We start from the raw sequence: 17,799 nt of genomic DNA on the forward strand, positions 1-17,799 counted from the left end.
CGTTTTGCTGCGTTTTTTGTGGTGTTTTAATTGACTTTTTTAGGTAAAAAATGTTGCAGCCAGATGTTCATTTAAAGTATTTAGTGAAACATCTGCATAAAGAGTGTTTTGGTTTTGCAGCGTTTTTGGGTTCAGATGCTTTTTTTTTTTTCAAAAAACGCAGAATGCTCTGGATATGGCATTTTTTCTGGTGTTTTTGGTGGGGCAAAGAGAACCACAATTGTGCTAAAATGCATGTATTTGTATGCGATTGTACTTCAGCTGTGGTGCGCACCGTGGAAATACAACGTATGCCAGTTTTCAGACAGCCGTAATACAGGCGCATTGACTGGCTCCACAACACAATGATAATGTGTCACGAGCAGCACCTGAAAGCACGGTTAACCATTTCTGTTAGTTTTTTTTTTACCTTGTCCAACAGCTTTGCCTTCTGTTTCATGTAGATAGTTGTCTGCAGAAAGACCAAGTTCTGAAAAATGGTTGCTTAGATCAAAATCATCAAAGTCCATATTGCTTAAGAAAGCATCTCCTGTTAAAAGAGGGTCTGTTACAAGAGGTGAACAAGGAGGTGATGGCGAAGAAATTGATGACCTGGGAGACAACGATGTCATAGATTTAGGTGTACCAGACAAGGATCTCAAGGCTTGGATACGAATTGTTGGATCAGTCTTCTGAGATTTAACCACTTCATTTTCATGAATAGTAGTGATACAACCCGAAGGTCTAAACCCAGATGTTCCTTCCTGAAGTAAGAAGTCCATGTTGTTCTGGTATTCCATGTCTAATTGATCTAACTGTTCATAGTACAAATCAGTACAACTTGCAGATGTAGAAGAATCCTGACTGGAGGTGACTAGAGATCCCATGCTGGACGCTAATGATCCAGGGCTGCTACCTGATGAAAGTGACTGAGTGCTAGTTGAGAGACTGAAAACATAATATAAATAAAATATATTATCATGAGGAAACACATAATACTATAAAGTGATTTTAGTACACAAATATATTAGAGCGTTTCATATACATAATAAAATGTATAATATATGTCAATAGAGATTTAGAGATTCAAGGCACTACAAAGGCATTGTACATCTCTTTCCCAGCAGGAGGGTCCTGAAGAAGGTTGCTTCTTCCGGTAGGATAGTTCTTACTACTGAGCGGGTCGGCACAGGAAGAGGAAGTTTCATGTGAACTGCATGAACAAAGGAACATGAAGTAGGCATGTATCCGCCGGCGGCGTGTTTGGGAAAACTGGGCCTTGTTTGCTTTATAGAGAATTTGTGGCTGCCATTGTATGGGTAAAATGTATACCTTACACTGTTTGATGGTACACTATGGTTCGCAATGATATGAAGGGCATCTGTAGCAGGATCTGAGAGGACATTTTTCTGGTTTGTTATGTCTGGCTTTATAAGGTTACATGTTTGATGGATTTTGTTATGGAGAGCACTGTAGCTGGTACTGTCTGGGAGCATTGACACGGCACCGTATGGACACGGCACTGTATGGACGGGGCACTGTGGCCCGGAACTGTAATACAAATCTGAGCTGCTGCACACCTTTGTATTGAAGAGGGAGACAGGGATTCATATTTTGCAATCACAGATTATTTTATATGGTTCGTGAACCCCTAGTTAACTTCTAATTTTTCTCATAATATAAAGTAGGTGGATACATAGTCAAATATACATAGGACACTTTTACTGTATATTCACTGTAATCAGATCAGGTTATCAGACACTACATATTTGAATAACTTTAAAAAAAAAAGATGGACTCCAATGGTTAGGAGAATAGCTTGGGCTGACCAACGTCACACATTTTCAGTTGGGAATATTGTAAGGAATGTATATTACTAAGTGAATACAGTGGTGTTATGCAAGCATTACACCCTATTTAGTGTGATTATTATTACACACTATAATATTATACACCTTCATGTACATACCTCTTTAGCTGTGTATGCAGTGATGCAATTAACCTTGTTGTCTCTTCTAACTCCCTGACCAACTGGTTTCTTTTGCTGCTCATCTTCAATCTAAAGAAAGAAAAACACACCAATACGCGATGTTATTCTATGCTGCAAGTTCATTAATATCATATAAAGAGAGGCCTAAGCTGCATAATAATAAAAAGGACTGGACAAGTATACAAAGTAAAGTACACATTACTATTCACTTCAACTCTTACTATTATTTGTTTAAATCACAATTTATAAGCACAAGAGTTTGAGAGTAGTAGTATAGTCGAGGAAAGTACAACCTTGCCCTTAGCGTCATATTTAACTTTGGAATTAGTTTATTTTGGTATATGTTCTAAAGGCCCTATTACACCGCCCGATAATCGGCCGGCGCAGCAAGCGCTGATCGAGACATCGTTGATCGGCGCTTGTTTGCTCCTGTCACACGGAGCTATGGATGGGGACGAGCGGTCGTTACTCCGATCGCTCGTCCCCATACATTATCATCATATCGGCAGAAAGTCTACCTGTTTACACACGGAGATGTGCTGCCGATTTTTCCACTGAAAGTTTTTTTTTTTCTTACTTTTTATCTATAATAATTCTAGCACTAGTTAATCTTACGCCTGTTGCAGCTGGTATAAACTATTTTCCAATTCCCTTTTTACAATTCCAGTATGTTCAACTGCCTTGATTTCCCAGTATTTAGATGTATTCTGTGAGGGAACCTGGCAGAAAGTGTTCAAGTCCCCTGCAGTACCCATTGAACTCCCTGGGCTGTCCTCGTGAGATACGGACTTGGGTGTCCGCCAGAGTGATTGTAGCTTATCTTCACTCTGGTTAATATATGAGGGTGCTGCAGCTCCTTCAATCTCAGGATTGTGGGGGTCACAGCAGTCAGAACTTTAAAGTCATATCCTAGCCATATGCCATCGCTTTGTATGAAGGGAATATCCTTTTACTAAAGAAGTAAAGCAGTGATGCGGCCTATTCACTGTTTTTCCCAGCAGAGCAGCACTCTGGGACACCGCTGTACAGGGAGGTGCTACACAGCTCTATTCATCGGATTGCGGCCAAGTTGTACAGTTGATGGCCGGCAGCGCCTCTGCACAGGGAATAACTAAAAAGGGGACAGAGCACTAAAGCAGAGCTGCAGCCATTTCAATCTCAGGATCGGTAGGGCTTACGGCAGTTGGACCCCCACCGATCGCAAAGTGAAGACTGTTGATTTAATAATTAAACAACCCAAATGCATAAAAATATGACTGCAATTGACACAAATTGTAACTATTTATATCAAATCCATAAACTGCAGTTACATTTCAAATGAAAGACGGCCACAAAGGTGCCGATAAACAAGCTGACAAAAACAAAGCTATTATATCTATTGTTCTCAATAAATGCGCACATAAGAGGAGAAAAGATAGTGTCTAACATGGAATGAAAACAAAATGCCTATTGTGAAACACGCAACCATCTTAGAAAACTAAATTCTAGTATGTGAAATGTGGGTGAATGCATCCTCAGTGTGTGTTTCGATAGATAACGGTTATCTATTGTTTCCCTAAGTGCCCATATTTCTCTAGTGTCATTACTGAAAAGAATTTACATATCATAATTACACAACAAATAATAATAACGACACCTTAGGTAACTAAAATAAAAAGGGTGTTAGGGTATTGCTCGTGCCTTGTATTATTTGCTACATGATGCAATACGAAGAATGTCCTGCAAACAAAATGTTCAAAAACATAACTTACAGTTTAGTTTACTTTTCTTTTTACCATCAGTGTTCCTTATCCTCCTTTTTTTTTTTTACAGTCTGTGAAATATGAGGTCATTAGAGTCCTACACGGACATGCCAGACAGGCCACAAATGGCCTCATTTTTCACTGATCGTGTGAAATATGGATAGGTTGGTAACCCTGTTTATTCTAATGCTCTGTGTTTAGGCTTCGTTCACATCTGCGTCAGGGCTCCGTTCTGGCGTTTCATCGGAGCTTCCCATCAGAACGGGACCCTGACTGAAACAAACGGAAACCATAGGTTTCCGTTTGCATCACTATTTATTTCAATGGTGACGGATCCGGTGCTAATGGTTTTCATTTTTGTCAGTTGTGCAAGGATTCTGTCGTTTTGAAGGAATCAATACCGTAGTCGACTACGCTATTCATCCCATCATAACGAGGAACCCTTGCACAACTGACACAAACGGAACCCATTGGCACCGGATCTGTCACCATTGAAATCAATGGTGATGCAAACAGAAACTTGTTTTAGTCAGGGTCCCGTTCTGATGGGAAGCTCCGATGGAACGCCAGAACGGAGCCCTGACGCAGATGTGAACGAAGATTTGTATGCCAATATCTTTCAACCTACCAGTTAAATAACCTTAATACCTCATTGTAGACCATCATTATCAAGCACATCTAAGAACTATCTTAGTTTGTTAGTTTCAAGTGTTTCACGATAAGATATCATTTGTTGATTACATCTGCAAAGTAAAATTTGTGGCCACGTTATTTCACTAGTATGAATATGACTAATATGACCGTTTTTAGGTAAGGCCCCATGCACACGACCATATTTTTCATCCGTAATTATGGACCGTAATTATGGACCTATTCATTTCCATGGGCTACGGACACCTCTCCGTATTTTTACAGATGGGTGTCAGTTTTGTAGAAATAATCCGTAAAGTATAGATCATATCATATTCTTGTCCGTAATTACGGCACAGACTCAACATAAAAGTCTATGGGCGCTTCCGTAACTACAGATGGCTATGGATGTGCACCCGTAGCCATCCGTAATTATGGAAGCGTTGCTAGGCGACGCCAGGTTTGCAGATGTTGCACATCAATTGTGGTTTTCTTAGTCTTTTTGAAGATCCGTATATATACGAATGCACTACGTTCCATATATGCGGATAAGCTGTGGATGACCACGGATCCATATTTACGGACAGTATTTACGGATGGATGAAAATACAGTCATGTGCATGGGGCCTTAGAAAGGTATTTTAGGTTAAAAACAACCATATAGAAACGATGTGACATAAAGTATTGTTTTGTGGCCCCAAGTTTTGTTAACGCTGGATTTATGTTTATTTCGTATATTTTGTCATCATAAAAATATTTAGTGGTATAAAGTGTAGGCCTAGTTCACATCACGTTTTTGCCCTACATTTCGTGAGTTTGTTGGGAAAGCTCCCGATGTAAGCGCTAAACGTGTCCATGAGGCTCCGCGTATATCGCGAGGTACTGTTTACCTTTTTTTTTTTTTTAACATGGGAGCCTATGCGTGACGGATGCCACTGTATGGATTCCGTCACAGGTATAAGTTAAACGTATACGTCAGGAAGATCCCGACACCACTGACGGAAGTTCGGAGACAGAGTTCCTGGCTAGAGAGCTTCTGATGCTCTGACTGGGGACTTCGGTATTGTAGCTCCTGACGTGACTGTCTATAAATGGACAGTGACGTCAGAGGCTTCTCTAGAGCCATAGTGCACGGCCAGAGAGCTACCGACGTTCTAGCGACGTATCCCACTGTATGCCTATACAGTGGGATACATTGCAGCCTCCCGTTGGAGGTATATGTCGGAACCCTGCCGATTGCAACTGAACTGTACCACCCACCGTGCCAGCAACATCTTCCGCTGTCACTTCAAACTCGGGGTAGGAGATACAGAGAACATGAAATGATAGTAACCCAAAGTCATTTTATGTCCATCATTGTTTTTTGTTAATCATTATTTATATTATATATGACAGTAATATAATAAAAAAAAGATCTAATCAGCTAGAGGATTTTATATGAAACTGTACTTTATTCAGTTACGGAATGATCTTAACTTTTGTTAAAATATATATTTTTTAGTGAAAGCCCCCACCCAAAAACAAAAAAAATACTAGTGCCTTTTGCTCTTTCTTTATTGTTTTAGGGTCTATTCTGAGATCTGAATTTATTTTGGGGTCTGAATAAATGTATGGTTCTAGTGTCATAATTTATTTAGGGGTCTGAATAAATGTATGGTTCTAGTGTCAGAATTTATTTAGGGGTCTGAATAAATGTATGGTTCTAGTGTCAGAATTTATTTAGGGGTCTGAACTAATTTTGGGGTCTGGTGTGGGACCTAATTAATATTGGGGTCTGGTCTGAGGTCTGAATTTATTTTGAGGTCTGCTCTGGGGTCTTGTTTATACAGTATATCGATACATTGGGCAAAATAGAATATTTTTGGGGGCACATATCGTGGCATAGTATATCTCTGGGGTTAAGTGTGTGGCACAGTATATTGCCGGGATACGGTACTCTCAACAGGGTAAGAAGAAGTAAGTTTAATTTCCAGTTTGAAAAGAACGCAAACAGGAATGAGTTTATTTTATATGGGAATTTTATATGCGGAATACATTGTTTTGTAACTTTTTTTTAAAACTTTATCTAGAAGTATTTTGAAATGCTCATATGGAAATAGAAATGTGTCAAAACAATCACTGTTAATTTGACTTTCAGCTGTCATGTTAGTTGGCATATAGCACATCTATTATATCTTCTATTTTTTCTAGGATATATTAAAGACATTCAGTTATATTGTTGTGCAGTGAAGAAATGAGCCAAAGTTTTTATGAGGAATATTGCAATAGTTTAATTGAAATCCAAAGCAGGAATGAAAGGTCACTGGTATTCAGGATTTACACCATGTGCCGTGTAAATGCTTTTTTTTTACGTGTATACTGTGGTGGGGGGGGGGGGTAAGAATGGGGGTGCCTAAAGAAGATATATGTCTGTCTTGAAAATGTACTGTAAATGTTCCCTTGTGAAATGCTTCCTTGCTGTTTGGAATATGTATAACCGCATACTTCTTTTTTGTCATATGAGATGGTGCCTGGGGGGAGGGTTTTGTATGTTTAGTTTTGTTTTTGTATTGTACAATTTTTGAAAAATCATTAAAAAATATTTGATTTAAAAAAAATAAAAAAAAATGTTTTTCTTTTTTTTACCTACTGCAACCTGTCCACAGTTATTCAGGCTAGACTGGTACCACTTTGTGCTTTGCCATTTCTAATCTATGTGTCTCTTCCTATAGATCTGGTAGACTTCAAGACTAAATAGTTATCCAGGTATTTACAGAATCATTTCCTGACTTCTGGAAGACGAAATTATAAAACAAAATAATAATATATGTGCAGTTTATGTATCTACCATGAATTCCGTAGATTCTATAGTGTAAGTATCTACTTCCTTTCATCATGGACTCTGTCGGTTAAAAGAAGATCTATATACATAGACATTCTTGTAATTTCCAGACCCATCCTTGTCATGTCTTTTAAACTACAAAAGGGAAATAATGTGCCTGGATAGAATTCTTTCAACACATTGTTAGAGAAGACAGAAAACAGGAGGCTTCCTTAGAATAGGTTTCTTTTACCAATGAGATACCTAATTTTCACTACAAATTATGGGTTTCTTCAGGAGCAAGTAAACTCAAGAAATGTCTAGTGCTTGTGGTAAAAAGGTAAGGCTCAGGTTCATGATTTTCATCAGAGGTATACGCTGGGAGGATTTCCCAATGTATACTTCCGATGAAAAACTGCTGTTTAGGCATATTGTGGCATACCTCGCCCATAGGACCATATACAGTAAAATTTTTCTACTGAAGGCATCTACCTAAATGCTATTCTATACAGCAAAAAACAAGGTATGCCAGTGCATAAGGGTCCGACACACTTCGAGCATATGCCAGGTAAATAAGAGCCTATGGATATGTTTGGCATACACAACCGTTCAAAAGTTTAGGGTCACTTAGAAATTTCCTTATTTTTGAAAGAAAAGCACAGTTTTTTTCAATGAAGATAACATTAAATTAATCAGAAATACACTCTATACATTGTTAATGTGCTAAATGACTTATCTAGCTGCAAACATCTGTTTTTTAATGCAATATCTACATAGGTGTATAGAGGCCCATTTCCAGCAACCATCACTCCAGTGTTCTAATGGTACATTGTGTTTGCTAACTGTGTTAGAAGGCTAATGGATGATTAGAAAACACTTGAAAACCCTTGTGCAATTATGTTAGCACCGCTGTAAACAGTTTTGCTGTTTAGAGGAACTATAAGACTGACCTTCCTTTGAGCTAGTTGAGAATCTGGAGCATTACATTTGTGGGTTCGATTAAACTCTCAAACTGGCTAGAAAAAGAGAGCTTTCATGTGAAACTCGACAGTCTATTCTTGTTCTTAGAAATGAAAGCTATTCCATGCGAGAAATTGCCAAGAAACTGAAGATTTCCTACAACGGTGTGTACTACTCCCTTCAGAGGACAGCACACACAGGCTCTAACCAGAGTAGAAAGAGAAGTGGGAGGCCCCGCTGCACAACTGAGCAACAAGACAAGTACATTAGAGTCTCTAGTTTGAGAAATAGACGCCTCACAGGTCCTCAACTGGCAGCTTCATTAAATAGTACCCGCAAAACGCCAGTGTCAACGTCTACAGTGAAGAGGCGACTCCGGGATGCTGGCCTTCAGGGCAGAGTGGCAAAGAAAAAGCCTTATCTGAGACTGGCTAATAAAAGGAAAAGATTAATATGGGCAAAAGCACACAGACATTGGACAGAGGAAGATTGGAAAAAAGGTTGAGGTGTTTGGATCACAAAGAAGAACATTTGTGAGACGCAGAACAACTGAAAAGATGCTGGAAGAGTGCCTGACGCCATCTGTCAAGCATGGTGGAGGTAATGTGATGGTCTGGGGTTGTTTCGGTGCTGGTAAAGTGGGAGATTTGTACAAGGTAAAAGGGATTTTGAATAAGGAAGGCTATCACTCCATTTTGCAACGCCATGCCATGCCCTGTGGACAGCGCTTGATTGGAGCCAATTTCATCCTATAACAGGACAATGACCCAAAGCACACCTCCAAATTATGCAAGAACTATTTAGGGAAGAAGCAGGCAGCTGGTATTCTATCTGTAAAGGAGTGGCCAGCGCAGTCACCAGGTCTCAACCCCATAGAGCTGTTGTGGGAGCAGCTTGACCGTATGGTATGCAAGAAGTGCCCATCAAGCCAATCCAACTTGGGAGAGGGGCTTCTGGAAGCATGGGGTGAAATTTCTCCCGATTACCTCAGCAAATTAACAGCTAGAATGCCAATGGTCTGCAATGCTGTAATTGCTGCAAATGGAGCATTCTTTGACGAAAGCAAAGTTTGAAGGAGAAAATTATTATTTCAAATAAAAATCATTATTACTAACCTTGTCAATGTCTTGACTATATTTTCTAGTCATTTTGCAACTCATTTGATAAATATAAGTGTGAGTTTTCATGGAAAACACAAAATTGTCTGGGTGACCCCAAACTTTTGAACGGTAGTGTATGCGCCAGGAGATTATGCGGCGTATACGCCGAATGAAAGGCTCTGACTTAAAGTTAACAGTCTTCTGCATAGATGTATGAGACTTTATAGGCATAGCTGCATACATCTGTCTATACATAAGACACTGTTCTCATCACATTAGAGCCATACGTTAAGCACACATTTACCTAGCATATGCCAAAAGTGTGTCAGCCGGTATGTGTCGGCATACCTTGTTTTTGGCTGTATGGTCTGCCATTAGCTGCAATAAAAATACTGTATATATTATTTTTATATACAGTTATATTGAAAAGGGCAGTCAACTACGCTTTCAATACAGTTGGTGCTGTGGGATCCTGGCCAAACATATGCGAAAAGGACACCAATTTGGCATACACACATTGGCGTATATGTTGGGAGATTGTCAGGAGATTTTCCTGGTGTATTTATGAATACAGTAGTACAGAATATGTTTATGATACTTAAACTACCAATTATAAAGTAGTTTTATTATATACTGTTTCTGAAGAGTCTTAGACAAATGAACAGACACTGCAGGAATATATCAAAAGGTTTACGCAAGTTTTCTGGGGTAAAAAAGCTACTTTTCTCGGCGTTTCCCCAAAGTGGTGAGAAAAGTAGGTGAGGTTTATCCAAATGGCGTGGGGCCTCTGTTGGAATGACAGATTCATCATAATTTACGCAAGAGACTGGTGTAAGTTAAAGCACATATATACACCTGCTTATAGCAGGCATAGATTCACATTTCTGTCGCACGGAAAGCAAAAAATTAGCTAAATATATTGAGAGGTGTGTACCTTATGCCAGTTGCATACCACCGATGTGCCACTCGGGACATTTTTAACGGCATCTGAGTGGCAGCCATTTACTTTAGCGGGTGAAGCAGGTCCATGAAAACTGACCCAATTCTTCAATCCGAGAAAAGATAGGACATGTCCTATCTTTAGACGGATAACTGACGGGACTCGGACGGTGCACATTATCGTGTGAATGAGACATTACATTTGCCGCATTTTCCACCAAAGTAAATTAGTTTAAGTCGGGAGTTTATGTTTATGTTCTGGTCTTTTACCTCTCAGTAAGTGCTTTGCTCTGTGTGTCTCTTGCAGCTTGTAAATCTTCTTCCAGTCGCTTCTTCTCTGATTCTAGTCTTTCCACATCAGTCTGACTCCACTTTCTTGGGCTGATAAATCGCATTTCTTTTAAGAGCTCCTCTTTCTCATTTATTAAGATAAGACGGTCACGTTCAGAGTCAAGAACTCCAGGCCAGGCTTCACTGTCCAGTTTTGCCAACTGTATTTTTATGTTGGATATCCTATAATGAAACATAATTTTTTTGTTACTCTGAATGCAATAATAAGGGATATATGGCACTTATCTGTTATATCAGGTTAACAAATGGTAAGCATTGCCTCCTAACAGAAGCTAAGGCCTAACCTTCTCCAGAGTTGGTAGTTATAACAAATAACGTTTACCTAAAGAAGGATAGGAATAATAATTATTTCTCTACAAATTACAAAGCAAGATGGCAGATACAGTATATCCCTACACCTATGTCTATATGTAGTAAGGCAGACTAAAGACTGATATGAGTGTTATTGACATCATTTAAAGAGGATCTGTCACTAGTTTAGTAACGCCCTATCTGCTAACTAATCTAATGGGCGCTGTCACACTGATAACGATAGTGAAAATTGTGTCCCCAAAAAATTATTATTTTTAAAGTTATGAGCTTATTTCGAAATATGCAAATGAGCCTACACTTGACAAGTGGGTGTCAACACTAGCGATTCTCCGGAGGTGGAACTACCTCACAGCCTCTGACGCTGTCCTATCAGCATGAAGCTGCTTCACACAGTGTGAGAGACTAAGGCTGGAGGGAAGTGGATCATTTAAAACAGCCATATCTCAGGCTAATCTTTCATAGGACACCAGGATCGCAGTTATAGCTGTGAAACAAACAGAGGTATCACCAGTTGAAAACACAGTCGGGAATGGAAGCTGTATACTATATGATCACGCTGAGTTGCTGGGCAGGGAAGGGGTGAAGCTGTATGACAACTGGACAGCGTCATACAGAAAACATTACACTGACAAAGTGAAAAGAAAGAGTTACCTCCCATTTGGCAAGTATAGCTAAATTAGCATATTTAGAAAAATGCTCATAACTTTGCAAAGAGTAAGCGTTTTTAAAAAAAAAATCACACTGTAGTTATAAGCATTATAGCGCATATTAGATTAGTTAGGAGATAGGGCATTCATAAAGTAGTGACAGATCCTCTTCAAGGTGTGCCTATACATTGCATGACAATGCTGTTTCTGAGTCATCATCTCAGGGTCTATAGCTGTATGGTGGTGGCTGGTGCTGTGTATAGTTTATACATGTATCGCCGCATGACCAAATGTCCAACTCGTCTTTTACCCAAAATCTGCCATTGGGGAAAGTCGGTTGGCCTCCATATTCATAAGAGCGGACATAGTGGTCAAGACCAGAATTTGTCAATCTGACAGATATCATGTAAGCAAGTACAGATTCATTTATACAGGCACCGTGGTGCTTACTTCCAATTTAAATAGAAAAGTATAATAAAGCATTTTAGTGATAATAAACCGAGAAAAACCCTTTATAAATAGAAGCTGGCCTGAAAACTTTTTTGCTTCCTTGTATTGCATGGACGTCAGGTGTGCCAGAGCAAGAGCAGCTTTCCCCCTCTGGCACAGAGGCGCCCCCCCCCCGGGTTCCGAGCACGAGACCCCCACTATATTGTCTATATGCCCTAACAGCGCATATGGAAGGGAGTGGATCTCATGGGGCAACTCCTTTAAATCAACTAATGCTACCCATCCTATGACAAATTTCCATTTTAAACATTTATGCCATACTGTATGCACAGAATATGCCATAAATTATTGATAGGTTGGGGTCCCACCTCTGGGAACCCCACCTATCAGGATATAAAGTTTGTCCCATTATGGCTGACACCAGGCAAAGACTGAATGGAGAGGTTACCGCACATGTAAAGTTTATAGGAGTTATGGAAACAGTCAAACATGTTTTTGAAGAGCTGTAGATGGAATCAGCGGTGTAACTATAGAAGGTGCAGAGGTTGTAGTCACACGTGGTCCCTATGGTGTTAGGGGGGCCAACAATCACTCAGCCACATAAGAGAATACCACTGTTTATTCTCTGTACTTTGACATCATTGTTTGAAATCACTTTGACAAAGCTTTGTGACCGTGCTTATTACCCCTTGCTGTGACATCACTGCAGCAATTATCCCTGTACTGTGACATCAATGTGTTAATTTCCTCTGTACTGTGATATCACTGTGGTCCTTAATCATTAGCTGTGTGCCTTCTTCCAATTTTGAACTTTAAGGCGATGGAACTGTATAATCTATTTGTGACCATAAATTGCGTAAATCCCCATATCTCGGTAATACTTTTTTCTATAAAGTGGTTAACTCGTTCAAGTGCAAACTCCTACTCAAATCCTTATTCCATTTTACATGTGATTTAGTACTGAAACCCTTATTCCCATTAGAGAGCAGCATAATGTAAATCTTTGAGATTAATCCTTTAATACCTATTTTTATTTATTATACGTTTTAACCCTTCCCATTGATCAATCTGCAATTTTTCTTTATTTTTGGTCTTCAGGTTGGCATATCCTAGCTGAACATAGGGCTGGGCGATTATGACTTAAATAAAAATCACGGTTAATTGAACATGTAACCTCGATTATGATTAATAAATGATTATTTAGGCCACACCCTTTTGCATATTACACCCCCATTTGAACGCTACACCGTTGAATTCATATTTATCCCCTGAGCCTACTGTATATAATACACCACCTGACACTGCCCTCACACAGTATAATGCCCCATAGCTGCCCCCACACATTATAATGCCGTGATAGCTGCCCCCACACAGTATAATGCCCCTATAACTGCCCTCCACACAGTATATTGCCCCCATAACTGCCCTCTACACAGTAAAATGCCCCCATAACTGCCCCCACACAGTATAATGCCCTCATAGCTGCCTCTACACAGTATAATGCCCGAATAACTGCCCTCCACACAGTATAATGCCCCTATAGCTGCACTCCACACTGTTCATTGTCGGATGTGCGCTTTATTAAAGTTCCCCTTTTGTTTTGGGTTTTTTCCTTACTATTATCAAATGTACTGTAACATTATTGCGAGTATTATTCCTGTGCTGTTAATTCACTTTGGTCATTATCTATGTAATACGACAGAGCTATTACTGTTTATTATCTCTGTATTGTGACATCACTGTATTTATTATACCTGTACTGTGAATTTACTATGTTTGTTATCCTAGTGGTGGGATATCATTGTGTTCACTATCCATGAGTATTAGGCCTGTGCAGTCTCATCACTGTGTGCATTTTCAGGAGACCTCATTTTAAGAGATGCAGAGGTTGCAATTGCACCTAGGAACTTGTGCCTGAGGTGGCCCATTGGTTCTTCTGCCACATAAAAAGATACCTGTACTATAGTTTGCAAAAATAGGTAACCCTGTTACAGATTTTAAAATGGGGACTAGGAGCAGTTACCCTGTTACAGATTTTAAAATGGGGACTAGGAGCAACAAATTGAGTCATATAAGGTTCTAAAAGGGATGCATAAAGCCAATGACTGTGTAACATCTGCTGATAAAATAGGAAAAGAGGCTTTCCAGAATTAGACTTTTATGACAGGTCTAACAACCCCCACTGATATTGAGAAAAAAACCAGGTCCCAGCACTTTGATCACTCGTGGTTTAAAGAACTTCGACTGATTCTATTGATTTTAAAGCGGCTAACTAAAATCAGTGGCAGGACCTGTACATTGTCAACATCTGTGGAAGTTCCTGTCTCGCGCTTATGTTTGATTGACATGCGATAAAACTGTATTATATAAAAACTCCTTTAATGCTCAGGTGTGTATGTGTAATTCAGAGTTATTTCTCATTCCTTTAGCCTTAAAATAAATGTATTTTCTCATAAAGCAAGACAAAAATATAGACGGATCACAACCGACCGGCACTCATTACTGTGTCCAACAAACTCCAAAGCAATATCACGACTGCACTTTGGAGCACAACCTACAGACCTGTTAGCAGAAAACTATATGTGTCAACTAACAATATAAACAGCTGAAAAAACAGCAATTACCTTCTCTTTGCCTCTTCATATCGAAGCCGTAATCTGACCTTCTCCGCCAACTGGTTATTACTGATCACAGCGAGCTGGGGAAACAATAACATCAGACAAGTGTATCATGTTCTTTTAGTTGTGCTTATCAAGCTAAAACAGACTTAGGAATTATATTTGTTCTTTCTTTCAGTCATTTTATGCTAAAAACTGGACACTTTTATAACATCTCACTCAAACATAGAAGGAACATCTCTTTGTAAAGCACTGAGGAATATCTTTATGCTACAGGGATAATAGAAACCATAAAAAATATAAAGACATTGTAACTAATTAATGGAACTGGGGGAGGAATTACAGTTTATACTATTCACTTTCTCTTGCACCTTTGTCTGATGTTGCTATGTAGTTTTAATGGTTATAAATCCTCAGATTTTGCTCAATATCGAATGCAGAACAAACCTACAGATTTTGGAAAGGCATATAGATGCGTAAAGACGGCATTGTCTATTAAACTGTTTCACCAAAATACACCATAAACAAACGCACGCGGTTTATTTCAATCGGGAGAGGTGAATAATTCACTAACAGAGACCTCTGGCAGCGGATTATTTCCCGCAGGAACTTTCCACATCATATATTCTTTTGGGAACAGTCAGGTGGCCGCATACACATTACATTGCTAGCCAATCCTGCCAAAATCGGCAGTTTTGGCCACCGTTTATCTAATGTGTATGGCCAACTTAAAGAGGCTCTGTCACCAGATTTTGCAACCCCTATCTGCTATTGCAGCAGATAGGCGCTGCAATGTAGATTACAGTAACGTTTTTATTTTTAAAAAACGAGCATTTTTGGCCAAGTTATGACCATTTTTGTAGTTATGCAAATGAGGCTTGCAAAAGTCCAAGTGGGTGTGTTTAAAAGTAAAAGTCCAAGTGGGCGTGTATTATGTGCGTACATCGGGGCGTTTTTAATACTTTCACTAGCTGGGCGCTGTGAAGAGAAGTAACATCCTCTTCTCTTCAGAACGCCCAGCTTCTGACAGTGCAGATCTGTGACGTCACTCACAGGTCCTGCATCGTGACGGCCACATCGGCACCTGAGGCTACAGTTGATTCTGCAGCAGCATCAGCGTTTGCAGGTAAGATCGACTTACCTGCAAACGCTGATGCTGCTGCAGAATCAACTGTAGCCTCTGGTGCCGATGTGGCCGTCACGATGCAGGACCTGTGAGTGACGTCACAGATCTGCACTGTCAGAAGCTGGGCGTTCTGAAGAGAAGAGGATGTTACTTCTCTTCAGAGCGCCCAGCTAGTGAAAGTATTAAAAACGCCCCGATGTACGCACATAATACACACCCACTTGGACTTTTACTTTTAAACACACCCACTTGGACTTTTGCAAGCCTCATTTGCATAACTACAAAAATGGTCATAACTTGGCCAAAAATGCTCGTTTTTTAAAAATAAAAACGTTACTGTAATCTACATTGCAGCGCCTATCTGCTGCAATAGCAGATAGGGGTTGCAAAATCTGGTGACAGAGCCTCTTTAAGATTTGCTTATTAATATCAAGCAGCCGCATAAACCAGAATGATTTGATTATAGCATTGCTGTGTGTGAAGATTAGTTTTACTTACTGAATGTTATAAAATGGGAACCAAAACAGGAGATATTTTTAATGTTTGACCATTGGTAAAAGTCAAGCAATTTACTTACATTTCCTGAAAGGTCAGTCTGGGAACTAACATTCTGAAACTGTCTGGATAAGGAAAGACTTGAGCTATTCAAAGATGTCTCACTGGACCAAAGGTCTGACTGCGAACCTTTTTCAATGAGGAAGCCATTTTTCAACCTGGCAAGGCTCTGGAGAAACAAAACACAATGCCTTTAAGAATGTATGCTTTTCCTGAGTGCAGCATATAAGAGACAATACAAACGTAAAACACGGATGTGAGTTTATACATAGGTCCATTACATGCCACAGTACTTTCAATACTATTCACATAAACTAAGGGACTCCTATCAGAACAACACTAACTTTTTGACCTGGCAGGTTCCATGGCAAAGTTGTTTTCTTTGTTTTCAATATTTAAAGAGAACCTACTGTCACTATGACAGACTTATTAAAGTGAGGACATCAGTACGACACCCTAACACTAGAGACATACTAGTGGATACAATAAATCCAAAATGGGGCTGAAAAGAAAGCATTTCCTGGTTCTGTGAAGTCACCTTCTATTTTTGCAGATGACACCAAGCTATGTAATGTTGTCCAGTCTATGGAAGATATTCGTAAAATGCAAGCTGATTTGGACACACTAAGTGTTTGGGCATCCAGTTGGCAAATTAAGTTTAATGTAGATGAATGTAAAGTTATTCATTTGGGTACAAACAACCTGCATGCATCATATGTCCTAGGGGGAGCTACACTGGGGGAGTCACTTGTTGAGAAGGATCTGGGTGTACTTGTAAATCATAAACTAAATAACAGCATGCAGTGTCAATCAGCTGCTTCAAGGGCCAGCAAGATATTGTCGTGTATTAAAAGAGGCATGGACTCTCGGGACAGGGATGTAATATTACCACTTTACAAAGCATTAGTGAGGCCTCATCTAGAATATGCAGTTCAGTTCTGGGCTCCAGTTCATAGAAAGATGCCCTGGAGTTGGAAAAAAATACAAAGAAGAGCAACGAAACTAATAAGGGGCATGGAGAATCTAAATTATGAGGAAAGATTTAAATAATTAAACCTATTTAGCCTAAAAAAAGACGACTAAGGGGGGACATGATTAACTTATATAAATATATGAATGACACACAAAAAATATGGTGAAATCCTGTTCCATGTAAAACACCCTCAAAAAACAAGGGGGCACTCCCTCCGTCTGGAAAAAGAAAGGTTCAACCTGCAGAGGCGACAAGCCTTCTTTACTGTGAGAACTGTAACTCTATGGAATAGTCTACCGCAGGAGCTGGTCACAGCAGGGACAGTAGATGGCTTTAAAACATTTCCTAGAATGAAAAAATATCAGCTCCTATGTCAATGTGTAGAATTTTTTCCCTTCGATTATCCCATCCCTTGGTTGAACTTGATGGACATGTGTCTTTTTTCAACCGTACTATGTAACTATGTAACCTAGTGCACCATGTAATCCCTCTAAGCTATTTAGAAGCTCTGAAAGGAACATGTGATGCAGTTTAGGATTTCTGTATTTGCAAAGCAGTGGTGTGTAGGTCATGTGATCCATTTTAGAGCTGCTAATTGGCTGATGGGGATCATGTGATGCACCATGT

At 39.5% G+C, this 17,799-nt stretch overlaps 1 protein-coding gene across 2 annotated transcripts in view; it reads right to left on the bottom strand.

Annotated features, from left to right (window-relative positions):
* The window catches only part of WWC1 (WW and C2 domain containing 1), a 210,153-nt gene that overhangs the window by 59,287 nt on the left and 133,067 nt on the right, over window positions 1-17,799 (bottom strand). For both annotated transcript variants that reach the window (XM_075856421.1, XM_075856420.1), the window contains exons 7-11: window positions 16,222-16,368; window positions 14,525-14,598; window positions 10,411-10,653; window positions 1,949-2,038; window positions 410-927 (exon numbers count right to left, since the gene is read on the bottom strand). In XM_075856421.1, the coding sequence (XP_075712536.1) occupies window positions 410-927; window positions 1,949-2,038; window positions 10,411-10,653; window positions 14,525-14,598; window positions 16,222-16,368 (1,072 nt within the window). The remainder of the gene's footprint in view (window positions 1-409; window positions 928-1,948; window positions 2,039-10,410; window positions 10,654-14,524; window positions 14,599-16,221; window positions 16,369-17,799) is intronic.

The sequence above is a fragment of the Rhinoderma darwinii genome, chromosome 3 (genome assembly GCF_050947455.1).
Source record: "Rhinoderma darwinii isolate aRhiDar2 chromosome 3, aRhiDar2.hap1, whole genome shotgun sequence".
In the NCBI taxonomy this organism is placed as follows: domain Eukaryota; kingdom Metazoa; phylum Chordata; class Amphibia; order Anura; family Rhinodermatidae; genus Rhinoderma; species Rhinoderma darwinii.